This window comes from Saccopteryx leptura, chromosome 2 (assembly GCF_036850995.1).
Source record: "Saccopteryx leptura isolate mSacLep1 chromosome 2, mSacLep1_pri_phased_curated, whole genome shotgun sequence".
Taxonomy (NCBI): domain Eukaryota; kingdom Metazoa; phylum Chordata; class Mammalia; order Chiroptera; family Emballonuridae; genus Saccopteryx; species Saccopteryx leptura.
In genome coordinates this window covers 112,896,477-112,915,007 of record NC_089504.1, presented here as the reverse complement: position 1 = coordinate 112,915,007, position 18,531 = coordinate 112,896,477, and the positions used below count along the sequence as shown (strand labels likewise).

Sequence of the window (18,531 nt, the reverse complement as noted above, 5' to 3'; positions counted from 1 at the left end):
GGTCAACTCAGTGGTAGAGCATCATCCCAGGGTGTGGCTGTCCTGGGTTTGATTCCCAGTCAGGGCACACAGGAAAAGTGACCATCTGCTTCTCCACTCCTTCCTCCTTCTTTTCCCCTTCTCTCTCTCTCCCTTCCCCTCCCGCAGGCATGTCCCTATTGGTTAAAGCACATTGGCCCCTGGCACTGAGGATGGCTCCATGGAGCCTCCACCTCAGGCACTAAAAATAGCTCAGTTGTGAGCATGGCCCCAGATGGGCAGAGCATCAGCTCCAGATGGGGGTTGCCAGATGGATCCTGGTCAGGATGCATACAGAAGTCTGTTTCTCCATCTCCCCTTCTCTCACTTAGAAAAGAAGGAAAAAAGATTTTTAAAAATGGGTGAAGGACTTGAACAGATATTTCTCCATAGAAGATATACAGCTGACCAATAAGCATATGAAACAATGATTGATATCATTAGCTATCAGAAAAATCAAAACCACGATGAAATACAACTTCACATCCACATGATTATAATAAAAAAAATAAATAATAAAAAGTGTTGACATGGGCATAGAGAAATTGGAACCTTTATACATTCCTGGTAGGAATGTAAAAAGGTGAAGCTACTTAGAATATAGCACATTAGTTCCTCAAAAGTAAAACCAAGAGTTACTATATAACTCAGATATCCTAATGCTAAGTATATATCCAAAAGAAATTAAAACGTGTCCACACAAAAACTATACACAAATTTTTTAACAGCATTTTTTATAATAGCCCCCAAACTGGAAAAAAAATGTCCATCAATTGATGAATGGATAAATAAAATGCAATATAGCCACACAATAGAATATTATTTAACAATACAAAGCAATGAGGTGAGGTACTGATACATGCTACAATGTGGATGAACTTTTAAAAATTATTCTAAGTGAAAGAAGTCATTACAAATTACCTCACAAAGACCTTATATTGTAAAATTTAATTTATAAGAAGTGTCCAGATGGACAAATCTATAGAGACAGAAACTACATTAGTGATGGCCTAGTGTTACGAAACATGAGAAAGGACTACTAAAAAGTATAAAGTTGATTTTTTGAAAAAAGAAAATTGTAAATTTGAATGTGGTAATGGTTGCAAACTCTGTGAATAAAAATAAAATAAACTCTGTGATGGCACACTTTAAATGGGTGAATTATAGTGTATGTCAGTTATATTTCAATAAAGCTATTACCAAAAAAAAATTCATTTTGCATAACATATACCTAGAGTCCTCATTTAAAAACCTGAAGTCCTGTGCCCCACTCTGGGGATTCTCTTTAAGTAGGTCTGCTATTGGACCCAGTAATCTGTACTTCTAGTAAATATTCAGGTGATTCTCATTCAAATCATAGCAGGCTATAGACTATGTTAAAACTAAATTGAGTTCCACAAAATTTATCGATGTCAAGATATGAGCTAGATGCCTGGAGTTAGCAAGGAATAAAGAACAATCTATAAGATCAAGGAGGTCATGAACTAGAGAGGCAAGACATGTAAATGAGTATTTATATTTAATGTAAGAAGAGCCAGAATAGAGATCTGGTTTAAGTGATGTAGGACTGTAGAGAGAACTCAATAATTTATTCTGACCAAAGTGGCAAAAATACTTTGGGTAAACAGTAAAATATGAGTAGATAAAAATTCAAGATGGCAGCAGAATAGGTGGAAGCTACACTCACCTCCTCCTAGGCCCAAACTGAAATTACAACTAAATTATAGAACAGTCATTTTGAATAACCAACTAAAGACTAACTGGAAGGATTTACATAAAAAACCATATTGAGACTGCTCCAAACAGGTTGCCCAAAGCAAGTCACAGGAGCGTCTGACATTGGCCTACACCAGAGTCCCTCCCAAGAAACCCAGAACAAACACACACAATGGCCAGTTTCAGACAACATCATAGCAGGACACAATAAACTTTACAAGTGGCATATTCAAAAGGAAATCTTGGCAGGCACTAAACCCTGCTGAAGCAAATTCTGCTTCATGAGGTCAGCACTTGCACAGCAGCTCACATGCCATGATGGTGTTAAGCCTCACAGTTAGCCAGCCTGAGGGTCAATTCCATGCATGAATGGGCCTATAACAATTAAGACTCAATTATAACAGATAGGACCATATAACCTACACAGGGGACATTCCCAGAGCATCCAGCTCAGGTGACCAAGGAGACAGCACCATTGGACCCCACAGGACACCTACTACATAAGGCCACCCCACAAATACTAGGATTCATAGCAGATCTATCTTATACATAGTGACAAAAGCAAACAGGCAGCCAAATTGAGAAAACAAAGAAATATGCCAAAGAACAGAAGAAATCTTTAGAAAAAAGCTAAGTGAAATGGAGGTAAGCAACGTATCAGATATAGAGTACAAAGTACTGGTTATAGAGATGCTCAACAGCATGAGAAAAGACATAGAAATAATTAAAAAGGACCAATCAGAAATGAAGAATAAAATATCTGAAATGAAGATTACACTGGAATACAATAGAAAGAATACAATGGAAGAATACAATGGAAATAAACTATAGGTTGGATAAAGCAGAGAATTGAATCAGCGATTTGGAAGACAAGGTAGAAGAAAACACCCAGTCAAAGCAGCAAAAAGAGAAGAGAAACTTTAAGGGACCTTTAGGACAATGTGAAATAACAACACTTGCATCATAGTTGGTACCAAACAGAGAAGAGAGAGAGCAAGGGATCAAGATTCTATTTGAGAAATAATGACTAAAAACTTCCCTAACCCAGTGGGGGAAAATGACACCAACTCCAGGAAACACAGAGACTTCCAAACAACCCCATTCACAATTGATTTGAAAAAATAATGAGATACAGAGGAAAATTTTAACCAACGATACTCATAAAATTATAAGACACTGAAGAAATTGAGGAAGATACAAATAAGTGGAAGCATATACCATGTTCAAGATAGAATTAATATAATTAAAATGACCACACTACCCAAAGGAATCTAAAGATTCAATCAACTCTTATCAAGATATCAATGACATATTTCACCAAACAAGAACAAATATGCCAAAAACTTTATATAAAACCACAAAAGGCCTCAAACAGCCACAGCAATCTTGGAAAAGAAGAACAAAGTTGGAGGAATCATGCTACTACCTAATGTCAAACTATACTACAAGGTCATAGTAATCAAGGCAGTATGGTACTGATGTAAGAGCTGACATACAGATCAATGGAACAGAATAGAGAGCCCAAAAATAAACTATTGCCTTTATGGGCAATTAATATTTGACAAAGGAGGCAAAAACATACAGTGCTATAAAGAGAGTCTACTTAATAAATAGTGTTGGGAAAGTTGGACAGACATGCAAAAAAATGAAACTAGACCCCCTTCTTACACCATACACAAGAATAATCTCAAAATGGATTAAAGACTTAAATGTTAGGCTCAAAACCATAAAAACTCAAGAGGAAAACACAGGCAGTAAAATCTTGGACATTTCTCATAACAATATTTTTTTGATATATTGCCTTGGAAAAAGAAAACAAAAGAAAAAATAATCAAATGAGACTACATCAAATTAAAAAGTTTTTGCACAGCAAGGAAACCATCCACAAAATGTAAAGACAACCCAGTGAATGTGAGAACATACCAGTGATTCATCTATAAGCTGTTCATATTCAAAATTTATAAAGAACTTATACAACTCAACACCAAGTAAACAAGCAATCCAACTAAAAAGTGGGCAAAGGACATGAATAGACACTTCTCCAAAGAGGACATACAGATGGCCAATAGACATATGAAAGGATTCTCAATGTCACTAATCATCAGAGAAATGCATATGAAAACTACAAGATATCACCTCAAACATTATTATTGATGATAGTCAAAATAGCTATCATCAATAAATCAAAAAATAACAAATGTTGAGGATGTGGAGAAAAGGGAATTCTCATGCACTGTTGGTGGAAATGCAGATTGGTGCAGCCACTGTGGGAAAGAGTATTGAAAAAATAAAAAATGGAACTGCCTTATGACCCAGAGATTCCACTGCTGGGAATGTATCTGAAGAAACCTGAAACACTGAATCAAAATAATATATTCACTCCTATGGTCTTCTTTGTAGCATTATTTATAATAGCCAAGATTTGGAAGCAGCCAAAGTGCCCAACAGAAGATGAGTGGATAAAAAAGCTGTGGTACATTTACACAATGGAATACTACTCAGCTGTTAAAAAAAAAAAGAAGGAAATTATACCCTTAGCGATAGCATGGATGGACCTGGAGAGCATTATGCTACGGGAAATAAACCAGGCAGAGAAAGACAAGTACTATATGACTTAACTCATATGTAGAATCCTATAAAAAAGTAAACTAGCAAACAAAATAGAAACAGACTCATAGATAGAGAACAGACTGATAGCTGTCAGAGATGAGGAGGGTTGTGCGGCTGGTTAAAAAGGTAAAGGGATTAAACAAACAAAAAACTATAACAACCCTCATGGATACAGACATTAGTATGGTGATTACCAAGGGGAAGGGGGATGTGGAGAGGTAGAAGAAGGTATACAGGATATATAAACAGTTATGGCAGGAGACTTGACTTGGGGTGGGGAATACACAATACAATATACAGATGATGTATTATAGAACTGTACACCTGAAACCTATATAATTTTATTAATCAGTGTCACCCCAGTAAATTCAGTAAACATTTATTTGTTTCTGTGGGGGAAGAAAGAAAAATCAGAATATGAAACCCACACACTTAGAACCTCATACACAGACTAGGGGTCGGGAACCTATGGCTCGCAAGCCAGATGTGGCTCTTTTGATGGCTGCATCTGGCTCGCAGACAAATCTTTAATAAAAAAAAAAAAGTTAAAAATATAAACCATTCTCATGTATTACAATCTATTCATTTCCTACCGCTAATGTTCATGGTTGCGGGTGGTTGGAGCCAATCACAGCTGTCCTCCGGGACAAAACCAAATTTTTATTGGATAATGCCTAACGTACACGGGTCGTTGTATGGCTCTCACGGAATTACATTTAAAAATATGTTCATGGCTCTCTCAGACAAAAAGGTTCCCGACCCCTGCACAGACGACAGTATGGTGATACCAGAGGGAAAGGGGGTTGGAGGGAATTAAGACAGGATAAAGAGGGGATAAATAGTGATGAGAGGAGACTTCACTTGGGTGGAACACACAATACAATGTACAAATAATATAGTACTCTACCCCTGAATCTATGTGCTTTTATTAACCAATGTCACCCCAATCGATTCAGTTTTTAAAAAATAAAAATATTTTGGAAATGAAGTAGCATTTTGAATCTCTAAACAAACATACAGTTGGGATTTTGGCAGAATTCGTAAACACTCATTGCAATAGCTCTGGAAAGATAGAACCACAAAGATTTTTAAAATGTATTGACATGGAAATTGTGGCGTCTTCATAATTCAGTTCATTAATTCACTCATAAGACAAATTTTCCATTTTTATGGCAACAGCAAGAAAAATTATGTCCTTAGGCTTCCCCTTCTGGTGAACTTGGAAACACATTGTTAAAGTCACTCTATTTACAGCCAATTTTTAATTGGCCCGTATAGTTAAATCTACTTACCTAAGGTAAAGTCACTGTGAAAGATATTTTATAACTATAACTGGCTGAATGGGATACAACTGGTATGCATTAGGATAGTTGTCTCTCTCTCAATCTGTTAATATTTTTTTAATTTAAAATTTACCAAACATAGGTAACTAGGGTGCATACATCCATTGCAGTTATTGTATTTACCTATCTCAGAAGGATTTGAAAATTATTAGGATTATTTAAAGCTCAGCCTTCTCTCTTTCCTGCCCAGATGATATTAGACAACTGCTTCATAGTCCTGTGTCAGCTTTTCCATTCCCCAAACTGGATGGATCACTAGAGCCAGGGCACCTGTGCTGACAGCCGATGTAGCAAATGATGGCTTTCCTGTTGAAAATATCTGTAACCTGAATACCACCCCACCCCCTGTTGCACAAACTATAATTTAGTAAATATAGCTTGGACAAGCTACACCATTGATTGAAACTCATCAGAAAATGACAGGAACAAATATGCAAAGCTATCCTTTATGGTTTATTTTAGACTGTATTATAAGTTTGAAATACTACATTAAAATGATTAGCAAAAGATTAAGATTTTAAATGTTTTGATTGTTTTTATTGTTTGGCCTGCAATAAACTTTTTTTTACATTCAATATTATTTTATATTAGTTTCAGGTGTACAGCATAGTAATTAGACAGTCATATACTTTACAAAGCGTTCCCCTGATATTTCCAGTAACCCACCTGGCACCGTGAGTAACTGTTACAGCATTGTTGACTGTATTCCCTATGCTGTACTTTACATCCCAGGACTGTTTTCTAACTACTAATCTGTATTCGCAATCCCTTCACCTTTTCTCCCAGTCCCCTAACCCTCCTCCCCTCTGGCAACCATCAGTCTGTTCTCCGTATCAATGAGTCTGTTTCTGCTTTGTTTGTTTGTTTATATACAATAAAGTTGTAAGTTTAGGAGCTTGTCAGCTTGTACATAATAGTGAGGTTATATAAATCTGAGAATGTTTTGTAATAGAATATGAATGGCCAAGAACCAATTAAATGATAGCTGCTCCCCTAAGGACAGTGATTGCTAAAAATGGTGAAAAGGCCTATTAGGAAAATTAAATGATAGTATGTATAAAATTCCTAGGAAAGTTCCAATTAACATAGTAAGACCTCAGCTGATGTTAACTTCTCCTTTCCCTCTCTACTAAACAAGACAAATCCATCATTAACCCTCAAACCAATTTCAGAATGTAGGGACATTATCTACCTTCCTCACAAAAGTTAGGGGATATTTTATAGCTTCATATTCATTTTGAAATATCCTCCAATTTTTGTGAGCAGTATATATAGAGAATAATTTACAGTTTCACAAGCAATATATTCAAGAACCCTATTCTCTTATTGTTTCCACAAGTCTTAAAAAATGAGTGTGTGTGTAATCACCATCCTCCATTGCCAAGATCAACACTGTCCACTACAACTCTCTACAATGATGAAAATGTTTTATATCTCCATTGGGATAACCACGAGGCACATGCACTAACTGAGTGCTTGAAGTATAGCTAGTGCACCTGAGGAACTGACTTTTAAACTTTATTTCATTTTTATTAACTTAAATTTAATTAGCTACATGTGGCTAATAGCTACCATATTGGACAGTGCAGAGCTAGAGTATTTTCCCTCCTGCAACATATTTAAAGATAACTCCCAGTCACCTTGAGGGTATGGACAGTCCCTGCCTTTCTTCCCATGTCCCATTTATCTTGAATTAATCTATGAAAGCAATCCTATACCTCTCATCCCTGCCTTTGCCATCACTATTAGTGATACACTTGTACCTTATATAATCATTTCTTCTCTTGACTTCAAACATCAAGCACACTTCTTCCTGGAGAGAAAATCTTAAGCACTTAATAGCCTTTGACAAAATCTTATATGAAACCAACCAAAATACTGGAATTCAGATATCATTTTGTCTGCTAAATAGAAGACTTAAGATTATTAGAAGGTATTTTAAAGAGACCTGGTTGGGGAAATTCCACTTGTTCTATTTTTCAAATCCATATGTGTTCAATAATTTTTTGAGGGGGGGGAAAGAAACAGGAAGGAAGAAAGAAGGGAGGAAGGAAGGGAGGGAGGGAGGAAAGGGAAGAAAAAGTAAAGGATCTAGAGGAGGGAAGGAAAAAAATAAAAAGAAGCAAAAGAGAGGAAAGGAAAATAAGCATTGTTCAATTATTAATTTTACAGTAATTGATACTGCCCAGAGGTATCATAAATGGTATACTAAATACTTAATGTATAACCTAGAAATATATGTTCTGATAAAACTTATAGTGAATCTGACTAGTATATAGACTTAAATGTGTAATGTGAAACATTATAATGGCAGCGAGGATAATAATTACATTCAAATATTGATGGTGGTGGTAAAACTTTTTCTAATCTTTGGCTGTTTTATTAGTCCAAAATAACATTTAAAAAGCTTTGGTGGGAACCCTACATTTTCTCCTACTCAGTCATATGTTGTATTCTTGTTTTTTAAAAATATGTGTTTGGAAACCTTTAAACACTTGGAAATACCATAACTTAACAATATTCAACATAAACTTAATTTAGCTGGACAGGAAACCTGTTTCTAAGCTGTTTATAAGGTCAAGTGAATTGTATACATTACAGACATTATAAAAATCGAAGGAAATCGGCTTTTCCAACACTGAGTGATATAGGGTGTTCGTAAAAACTTTCAATAATCAGTGGATGCTGAAAATGAATGAATGTCCCCTTTGCTAAGAAAAAAAACAACTAGAAAGTCAAAAGCAGTGTCTTACTCTTTCTAATAGAAATTAATTTTGATCTTAAACATTCTATGAGCCATGCACAAATAGATATCACAAAGGATTCAAAAATTAATTGAATTTAGCTCTTGCACTCAAGGGGCTCCCCACAACCCTTTGAGGGAAGGCAAAAATGTTAAGTGTCTGAAAATCAAGATGGTAAATATTAAAATAAGACTCGGGGACCCTGAACAAAGAAGGGAGTGCCTAATTCTGCCTGGGAAACAAGGGAAGGCTTGTATTTTTTGAACTGTACCCTGAAGAATGAAGACTTTATCATGCAGAGAAGACAGGGGAATAATATGTGCAAAAGCATAAAATTTGCAAGAACATGTAATATTGGGGGGATTTCCCTAGGTCTGTTTGGAGGGAGCATATGGCACATGTGGAAAAGTGGTTGTTGATGAGGGCATGTGAAAAGAGAAAGAAACCTGCAGGACCCGCTGAGGAGTGTGGATTTCATCCTCCAGGTCTGCACTGTCCAGCAGAGCAACCATTAGCCATACAGAGCAGTGTAAATTAAATTTAAATTCATTAAAATGAAAACTTTAGTTTTTCCATTTGTACTAGCCACATTTCAAGTGCCTAGTAGCCGTATATGGCTGGTGGCTACGATTTTGGACAACACAGTGAGAGTCATTTTCATTATCACAGAAATATCTGAATTGTCAATATGTATTTGTAATAAAATGAGTTCAATGGACAAATGAGTTTATATAATAACATCTTGGAAAGTCACAAAATACATCAGCATAATAAAGACCTTGAAATGTCCTGTGGTAAAAGGAATGTGGTTTAATTTTTTTTAAAATTTAGTCTTTCCTATATTTGATTACTGAATCTTCTTTTTTTTAAAGATGATCTCATGTAGACATTCTATAGCCTAATTCTATGTTACAGAAGAAATGATTTACAGATAACATTTAGGAAATACTGCTATGGCAATCAAGGGAATGACGTGATCAGATTTTCATCCACAAAGACCACCTTGGCAGCTATGAGAAGGATGGATAAGAAAATAACAAGATTGAAAGCAGTAAGACGGAATGGGATGCTCAGGTCTTAGTTCCAGAAGAGAACATGGGAAGAGGGAGGAAAGACAGCCCCATAGCATGTTAGGAGATAGAACAGAGAGAATATGAGGATTGGATATGGAGGATCAAGTTCAGTAGGACAAGTAGTTTTCAAACCTGGGCTCTGGAGCTATGGTAGCACACCTAACAGGTAATAACAGAGGGTTAACAGGAGCATATGGGGCATGTGGAATTTCACAAACCTGTGGCCTATCCAGAAGGAAATAAGAAATAGAAAAACATGGCTTATCACTGAGGACAGTAGTCTAGTTTAAGATATATTTTTGGGAGTCCTCAGGATATTGGCAAAAGTTAAAGTCATGGGAATAAATTAGATGAGCGTAGAAGAGAGCCAAGTTGAATCCTAGCAGCATCAACATTAAGGGGAGCAGATGAAATAAGCAAGAGATTGAAAACCAGCCATCAAAGAGGCAGCATGAACATCAGAATATTATGACCTGGGATCCATGGAAAGAGAGTACTCCAAAAAATATATATGGTCAATATTTTTTGAATGTCACAGAGAGAGACATGAAAAAGCACAATACTGGGCTCATAGAGATTAGTAACAAAAGGGTCAGGGGTAGCATGAACAAGATTATTATCTGCGTAAGACTGGATTTAAGAGAGACGAGAGTATACATGAGAACTGAATTGTAGATGAGGAGGTAGAAACAGTGAGTATTAAAAACTTCCAAAAATTACCTGTCTAGTGAAGAACAGTAGAACAACTGCTAGAGTGAAATGCATAAAACTAGCTTTTTGGAACAGGAGAGGGAGAGACCATTTAAATCAATACCATAGACATTTATTGAGGGCCTGCTATATATGTAACCACTGTGCTAAACACCAAGTCTTATAGAGACAATAAAAAATTCTCCATTCTTGCCTTCAAGAGGCTCTGAGGGTGCCAGATTAAAGAAATCATAAAGGATGATTTGATCTTTTTTTAAAATTTTTATTAATTTTAATGGGGTGACATTAATCAATCAGGGTACATAGGTTCAGGGAAAACATCTCTAGGTTATTTTGACATTTGATTATGTTGCATACCCATCACTCAAACTCATATAGTCTGCCGTCACCTTCTATTTGGTTTTCATTATGCCTCTCCCCTTCCCCCCTCCTTCCCCTTCCCCACCCCCAGTAACCACCACATTCTTGTCCATGTCCCTGAGTCTCATTTTTGTGTCCCACCTATGTATGGAATCATATAGTTCTTAGTTTTTTTCCGATTTACTAATTTCACTCAGTATAATGTTATCAAGGTCCCTCCATGTTGTTGTAAATGATCCGATGTCATCATTTCTTATGGCTGAGTAGTATTCCATAGTATATATGTACCACATCTTCTTTATCCAATCATCTATTGAAGGGTTTTTTGGTTGTTTCCATGTCTTGGCCACTGTGAACAATGCTGGAATGAACATGGGACTGCATGTGTCTTTATGTACAAGTGTTTTTGAGTTATGGGTGTATATTCTCAGTAGAGGGATTGCTGGGTCATATGGTAGTTCTATTTTTAATTTTTTGAGGAACCACCATACTTTCTTCCATACTTTACATTCACAACAAAAGTGGATGAGGGTTCCATTTTCTCCACAGCCTCTCCAACACTTGTTATTATCTGTCTTGTTGATAATAGCTAATCTAAGATATGTGAGGTGGTATCTCATTGTAGTTTTGATTTGCATTTCTCTTAACTAATGAAGATGAGCATCTTTTCATATATCTGTTGGCCATTTGTATTTTTTCCTGGGAGAAGTGTCTGTTCATGTCCTCTTCCCATTTTTTTATTGGATTGTTTGCTTGTTTGTTGTTCAGTTTTATGAGTTCTTTGTATATTTTGGATATTAGGCCCTTATCTGTGATGTTGTTTGAAAATATCATCTCCCATTTAGTTGGCTGTCTGTTTGTTTTGTTGTCAGTTTCTCTTGCTGTGCAAAAACTTCTTAGTCTGATGTGGTCCCATTCATTTATCTTTGCCTTCACTTCCCTTGCCTTTGGAGTCAAATTCATAAACTACTCTTTGTAACTAAGGTCCATGAGTTTAGTACCTATGTTTTATTCTATGTAATTTATTGTTTCAGGTCTTATATTTAGGTATTTGATCCGTTTTTAATTACTTTTAGTACAAGGGGACAAACTAGTTGATTTTCATTCTTTTGCATGTGGTTTTCCAGTTTTCCCAGCACCATTTGTTGAAGAGGCTTTCTTTTCTCCATTGAGTGTTGTTGGCCCCTTGACTCCACAAAAAGACTACTAGAAACAATAAACCAATACAGTAAGGTCACAGGATACAAAATTAATATACAAAAGTCCATTGCCTTTCTATATGCCAACAATGATACATCAGAAAACAAGCTCAAAAAAACAATCCCCTTCATGGTTGCAACAACAACAACAAAAATACCTAGGAATAAATATAGCAAAGACTGTAAAGGACCTATATAATGAAAACTACAAAGCATTTTTAAGGGAAATCAAAAAAGATATAATGAAATGGAAAAATATTCCTTGTTCTTGGATAGGAAGAATAAATATAGTCAAAATGACTATATTACCCAAAGTGATATACAAATTTAATGCAATTCCCATCAAAATTCCAATGTCATTTTTTTAAAGAAATGGAAAAAAATATTATAGGTTTATATGGAACTATAAAAAAAACCCTGAATAGCCAGAACAATTCTAAGGAAAAAGAATGAAGCTGGGAGCATTACAATACCTGACTTCAAACTATATTATAGAGTCACGATAATCAAAACAGCATGGTAGCCTGACCAGGTGGTGGCGCAGTGGATAGAGCATCAGACTGGGTTGCGGAAGGACCCAGGTTCAAGACCCCGAGGTCGCCAGCTTGAGTGCGGGCTCATCTGTCTAGAGCAAAGAGCTCACCAGCTTGGACCCAAGGTCACTGGCTCCAGCAGGGGGTTACTCGGTCTGCTGAAGGCCTGCGGTCAAGGCACATGTGAGAAAGCAATCAATGAACAACTAAGAAGTCGCAACGTGCAATGAGAAACTGATGATTGATGCTTCTCATCTCTCTCCGTTCCTGTCTGTCCCTGTCTATCTCTGTCTCTTTAAAAAAAAAAAAAAAAACCAGCATGGTATTGGCAGAAAAATAGACACTCAGACCAATGAAACAGAATAGAAAGCCCAGAAATGATTTGATCTTAATTTGTTTATGTAAATGTTGGTAAAAATAACTAGCATAGTTTTCCATAACACCATGGTTTACTAAATGCCTTTCAACTTCTTGATAAAAAGTGGTTTTAGAATTTAAGACACTGTAATAATCTTTCAATAGCAGATATTTGTGCTGTCAGTGAACAAACACATGGTAACTGAAGAGAGCTTCTTCCACATAGTGAGAAGGTATCTGGGTCAGAGAAAATGGTTGTCAATGGGCAGAACAGAAGGCAGACAAAATCCCTGGTCAGTGGTTCAGTGGATAGAGCATCGGCCCTGTATATGAACATCCCAAGTTTGATTCCCAGTCAGGGCACACAAGAAAAGCTACTATCTGCTTCTCTTTCCCTTCTTCTCCCGGCTCCCCCTTCCCAGAACCAGTGTCTTAATCAGTTTGAGTGTGGCCCTGGGTGCTGAAGATAGCTCCATTGGTCCAATTGTCAGCCTCAGGAGCTGAGGATAACTCGTTTGATTTGAACATCAGTCCCAGACAGGGTTGCTGGGTAGATCCCAGTGTGGGCACATGTGAGAGATTGCCTCACTATGTCCCTTCCTCTCACCTAAAAAGAGAGAGAGAGAGAGAGAGAGAGAGAGAGAGAGAGAGAGAGAGAGAGAGGAAAGTGGGGAGAGGTGGTACAAATCGCAAATACAAAAAACAAGAGAAGGAGCACAAATGAGAATGGGGCCAAAAATTAGAAACCCACAAAAAAATGGCATTAAATATAAACTCACCATCTCAGGCATATGGGTGAGATTTATGTCAAGAACAGGGATCAAGATGGGCCAAATGTCCCTCAATAAACACAGATGCATCAAGACACAGACACAAAAACAATGCAACAACAAATGTCAACACAGGTCAAACAATCAATGCATAAGTTAACAGGTGTACTGTGTCCTGGTTATTGGTGTTCTAAGAAACTTTTAAAAGAGTAATGTATTTAATGTAGTTAAATGTATTTAATTTTGCTATATGAACTACATTAAATATATCTGCTTAATGTATTCTTTTGTTTTCTTCACTAGATCCCCTCAGCAGAGTGTGTTTAAGACCAAAAAATGTAACTGATTCTTTGAGCACCTACATTAATGCTAATTATATTAGGGTAAGTAAATATATATAAATTGCTTTCTGGTTAGCATGTCAACTCATTATTTGGAATTTTGAGTTACATCTTTTTCTTAAAATATATTAATTTTGAGTTAACTTGGTTACTAGTAAGTTTTTTGTTGTTGTTTTTTGCTTAGTCATATTTGACATTAGTAGTGTTTTTGTCCTGTGCATCTGTGGTCGCAGTGCTCAGATGAAGTCTCCGGGGGGCGGGGAATAAACTTTGTGATGATCTGTACTATGCCTGCCTGGCTGGGAGAACAGCCATGTGAATTGTGATCCTGGAATGAATTAAGCAGCAGAATCTGTGTTGCTTTGGGAGTAGCAGAGCAATTTTGTTCTGAAGATGTTTTACCTAAATTTTCAGCTCAAGGCATGGATTTCAAAGCCAATGTTCTGTACCTTTACTCAAACTAGGGCTACCGTGGCAAAGAGAAGGCGTTCATTGCGACGCAGGGCCCCATGATCAATACCGTGAATGACTTCTGGCAGATGGTTTGGCAGGAGGATAGCCCTGTGATTGTTATGATCACAAAACTCAAAGAAAAAAATGAGGTATGACCTTTATCCAAGTACTAAATGTTATATATTTTCTGTTACTATAGAAGAGATATTGTTCAGAAAAATTGCCATGTACTTACTAACAGATGTAAGATGGAAACTCTAATATATTTAAACAGTTGGTCACTTTATCCTTCCCAAAATGGTAATTGCTATTATTCTATGAATGGTGATTTTCTTTCAGATAAATCAATATACTTTGAATACACATTTCTCATTTGTATCCACGTCTCAGTAAGGAAATGATGAACCGTGAATTATCACCCTGATTTATAGGCATTGATGGAAAAAATTGTTCATTTGTATCTCAAGTAATTTTTGTACCTACTATGTGACAGGTACTACTTAAGTTATTGGCAATATACTAGTAAACAAAATGCACAAAGATTCCTACCCTTGGCCAGATTTTAAATTTGCGGGTGGGGGGAATGGAGGAGATGGACAAAAACAATAAAGAAGTTAAGAAAATATTGAGAGAGTAAATACTATAGAAAAAAGATATAATGGGGTATGCTGAGCTCTAGGGAGGGGTTGAGAAGGAGGGGTAAGCTGCAGTTATGTCAGGTGGACAGGGCTCGCCTCACTAGGAAAGTGAGATTTGAAGAAGATCAGAAGGAAGTTATAAAAGCTAAGCAGCTTTCTTAATATCTTTATAATAAGAAGTCCAATTACTAGACAAAATTAGATTCTATCTCCAGACTAGTCTAGTCATCTTTTCTGAGGATCTAACTTACGGACAGAACACTCATTCTGTGTTTTACATCATAAAAATAAAATTGTGTAATTCCCAAGGGGTGCTGTTCTCAGTACTGTTTACATTTTAGGGCATCTTGTCATCTTGTTGACACAGTTTACACTCTGATTTTAGTCAACTTTTCTGTTTGTTTTCTTGCCAAAATTAATATAACAAAGCTTCATCATGACAATAAGAATTTAAGGAAAACAAATTTTCACTTATATCTCTTTGATGAACCATAACCTGAGTATAATATAATCCTACTACTAATATAGGAAATCCAGGCTCACAACACCAATTTATGTTTTTTAAAGTTTGTTGTTTTCTTCCAGTTTTGCTACAATAGGTAAAGAATTTTTTTTTCTAAAATATATTTTGGAAGAATGGTCTGCTTTAGGCGAGTAGAAGATAGTATATACTTAATTAACTACATGGTTTACTAAACAGATGCATTTCTTTGAATCTTGTATTAAAGCCTGAGATGGCATAATAAAAATATCCCATAATATTCTCAGTGGTTTCACCCACTCTCAATCTCTCAAACATATTAAGCCACCAACAATTCCTGCAGTTGTTTAATACACATGATGTTTTAGCTTCATGGTAGGAAAAGCTTCCTCAAAGTTAAATGGTGTATTCTTTGTGTATGTACATCCATAGAACTTAATATGGCAGGCTAGATTACCTGAAAAATCTTCCACTACAAAGCCAGTTAGTTATACTGGGTAAAATATGAAATAACAGGTATAGCAGAGCTTGAAAAAGAATAAAGAAAATCTCAGCAGTTAAGAACAGGATAAAAGGCATAATGTCAGAGAATTACAGGTTACTTGTGTTTCAATGACAATACAAGAAGAAATGGAGACCACGCTTTGGACTTGCAGAAGCCAGGTGTGAGCACTGAGACCTGCCATGAAGTGGCTGCCTGCAAGGGCCATACCTTCAGTGAAAAGGTGAACCACAAAAACAAACCTGCCTGCCAAAATAGGACTATAACAGAGGCTTAGTCTATGTTAGTCTAGGCTTTTCATGGGGTAAATAGAAAGTTTCTCTTAATAAGCCCTGGCTGGATAACTCAGTAGGTTAGAATCATCCCTAAGCTCAGAGATTACCAGTTCGATCCCAGTCAGGGCCCATACAGGAACAGCTCAGTGTTCCTGTATCACTGTCTCTCTTTCTCCCTGCCTCTCTCTCTCTCTTTAAAAAAAAAAAAAAAAAAAAGAGTTTCTTTTGAGTATTCAGAATTCAGAAACAGGAAATCCCAAGTTAAGTAATTAATGTAAAAAATAATACTGGATAGGTAATGCTCTGTGGCATTTTACAGAAACAAAAGCAAAAACTTTTTGGGTGAATACGCTCTCAGCATGTATTTCACAGAATTTCCACAGTAAAAGCCCAACCAAACATAAATTCGTAAGTCAAAATTATAAGACACACAAGTAAACAACATAAGGAAAAATCAGAAGAAGCAAAAAATACTAGGAATAGATCTACCAAAAATGGAATGATAGGAACTAAATAGTGTAAGCTATATTTTTTATAATTAAGCACATAAAATATAAAATTAAAAACTTGAAAAAGAGCAAGTTGCTCTAAAAAAAGACTGAGAATTTTAAAGAAATCAAAGAGTCCTATAAGTAATTATTATATAAACCCTATTATGAAAAAGAAAACTACATTAGGAAGGTTTAATAGTAAGCTGGACACAGCTGAGTAATTACTGGATTAAAAAATTGAGTTCAGGAAATTACCTAGAAACTCAGAATGACCACAAATATGAAAGAGAATTTATGATAGAGAGAAGATAATATTTAAATGTCAAATAAATGTCTAATGGATGTTTTGGAAGAAGGAAAAGGAGAAAAAAAAATATATATATATAAAAGCAATATTAAGGAAATAATGGCTAGGGATTTTCCAAAACTGATGAAAGACATTAGCTTTCAAACTTGAAAAGCACAAAAGTCCTAGGCTGGATAACTCAACTTCGCGACTAGACACGTCTGTGGAGCTGAACAGAGATGACTTTACCAGCCAGAGTAACTAGAAATAGGTTTCTCAATAGCAACAACAGAAGACAAAAATCAGTTGAATAATACTACAGAGCACTGAAAGAAAGTAAGTGACAACCCAGAATTCAGGCAGGATTTAGCAACATTTCCTAGATCTGAGTGGAATGCATTACCCCCGCCCACTTTGTTGTGAATGATAATTTTTTTCAATACATTGTCACAATGTGTTTTCTCAAACACATTCATACCCTTATTAATTCTACTTCCTCTTCCATTAAAAAGAAAATCAAATATTATGAACCTCAGAAAAGCACTGTAATTTTAGGTAATTATGTAAGTATATGTGTGTCAAAGTTTTAAACAAATATATTATATTTTCCACAGAAAACCTTTTTACTTGTCAGTGTTGCATATTTACTGAGGATTAACACTTGGCAAGGCATATGTGGAACAATATTTCACAAGGATTATAGAATAGATTGTAGTAACTATAAACTAACTCATAATTTTTATCTTCAGCATTTTAATTCTCGAACTTTGTGATGTATTTATATTTATTCACTTTTATAAAAAAACTGAGAAGTATGTCTTTAATTCTTTAACTTCTTCTTGAACCAGGAATTTCTTTCATTAGAATAGAAGCAGCTGAGATTGTTGGTTAATCAGAAAACATTCTTTAGAGGTTGGGTAGTATGTGACATATTTTAAAAATGTCTAGTAAGGATAATTGGAACAATTGGATAATATGCCAAAGCCCAGTTTTTCTTCGTTGTCCCCAAGACCAAGGTTATCATTCTAACAGAAATGCTGCATGAGACAAATCTATGTTTCAATGTGATACTGAGTTGGTTCACTGGTGATGCTCAGAACTCTTCATTTTGAGTCTAGAAAGGATTAGAGCACCTCTTGTTCTTTCTTTTTCAACTTCATCATAATTGGAGCTACCTATTGGTACCACTCTCAGAATTCATGTTCTCCATAGGAAAGACAGACAAGTGGATCTGTTGAAAACTAGATTTAATAAAAATAAATAAAGAACGACCACACTAAAGGGTGATTGAGGTTTTTCTTTTCCTCTTTGAATTTAGAAATTGAAAAGGTATTAATTTTTTTCTTACCATTTTTAACCCCTTTTTAAATGTCTGGAATATATTTTTTGGAAATATCGAAGTAATATATTGTGTTTTATATGTGTATTTTCCCATAGCCTAATATTGCAGTAAAATTTTTTACTTTTTCATTGTTAATTATTCATTAAATTAAAATAAAAATTCCTTTCTATCAGACTCTCCAAAGACGTAAACATAACATTATAGAGGAAAACTTTTGATGTTTTAAAGATCAAAATGATACTGAGAAGACTGGCTTAAAAGAAAAATGCAGTAGCCTTTACACTACCA

The 18,531-nt window shown here is 35.7% G+C and overlaps 1 protein-coding gene across 2 annotated transcripts in view; it reads left to right on the top strand.

Annotated features, from left to right (window-relative positions):
- PTPRR (protein tyrosine phosphatase receptor type R) overlaps positions 1 to 18,531 on the top strand; it is a 303,626-nt gene that overhangs the window by 251,082 nt on the left and 34,013 nt on the right. For both annotated transcript variants that reach the window (XM_066368559.1, XM_066368560.1), the window contains 2 exons: positions 13,738 to 13,817; positions 14,240 to 14,377. In XM_066368559.1, coding sequence (XP_066224656.1) covers positions 13,738 to 13,817; positions 14,240 to 14,377 — 218 coding nt within the window. The remainder of the gene's footprint in view (positions 1 to 13,737; positions 13,818 to 14,239; positions 14,378 to 18,531) is intronic.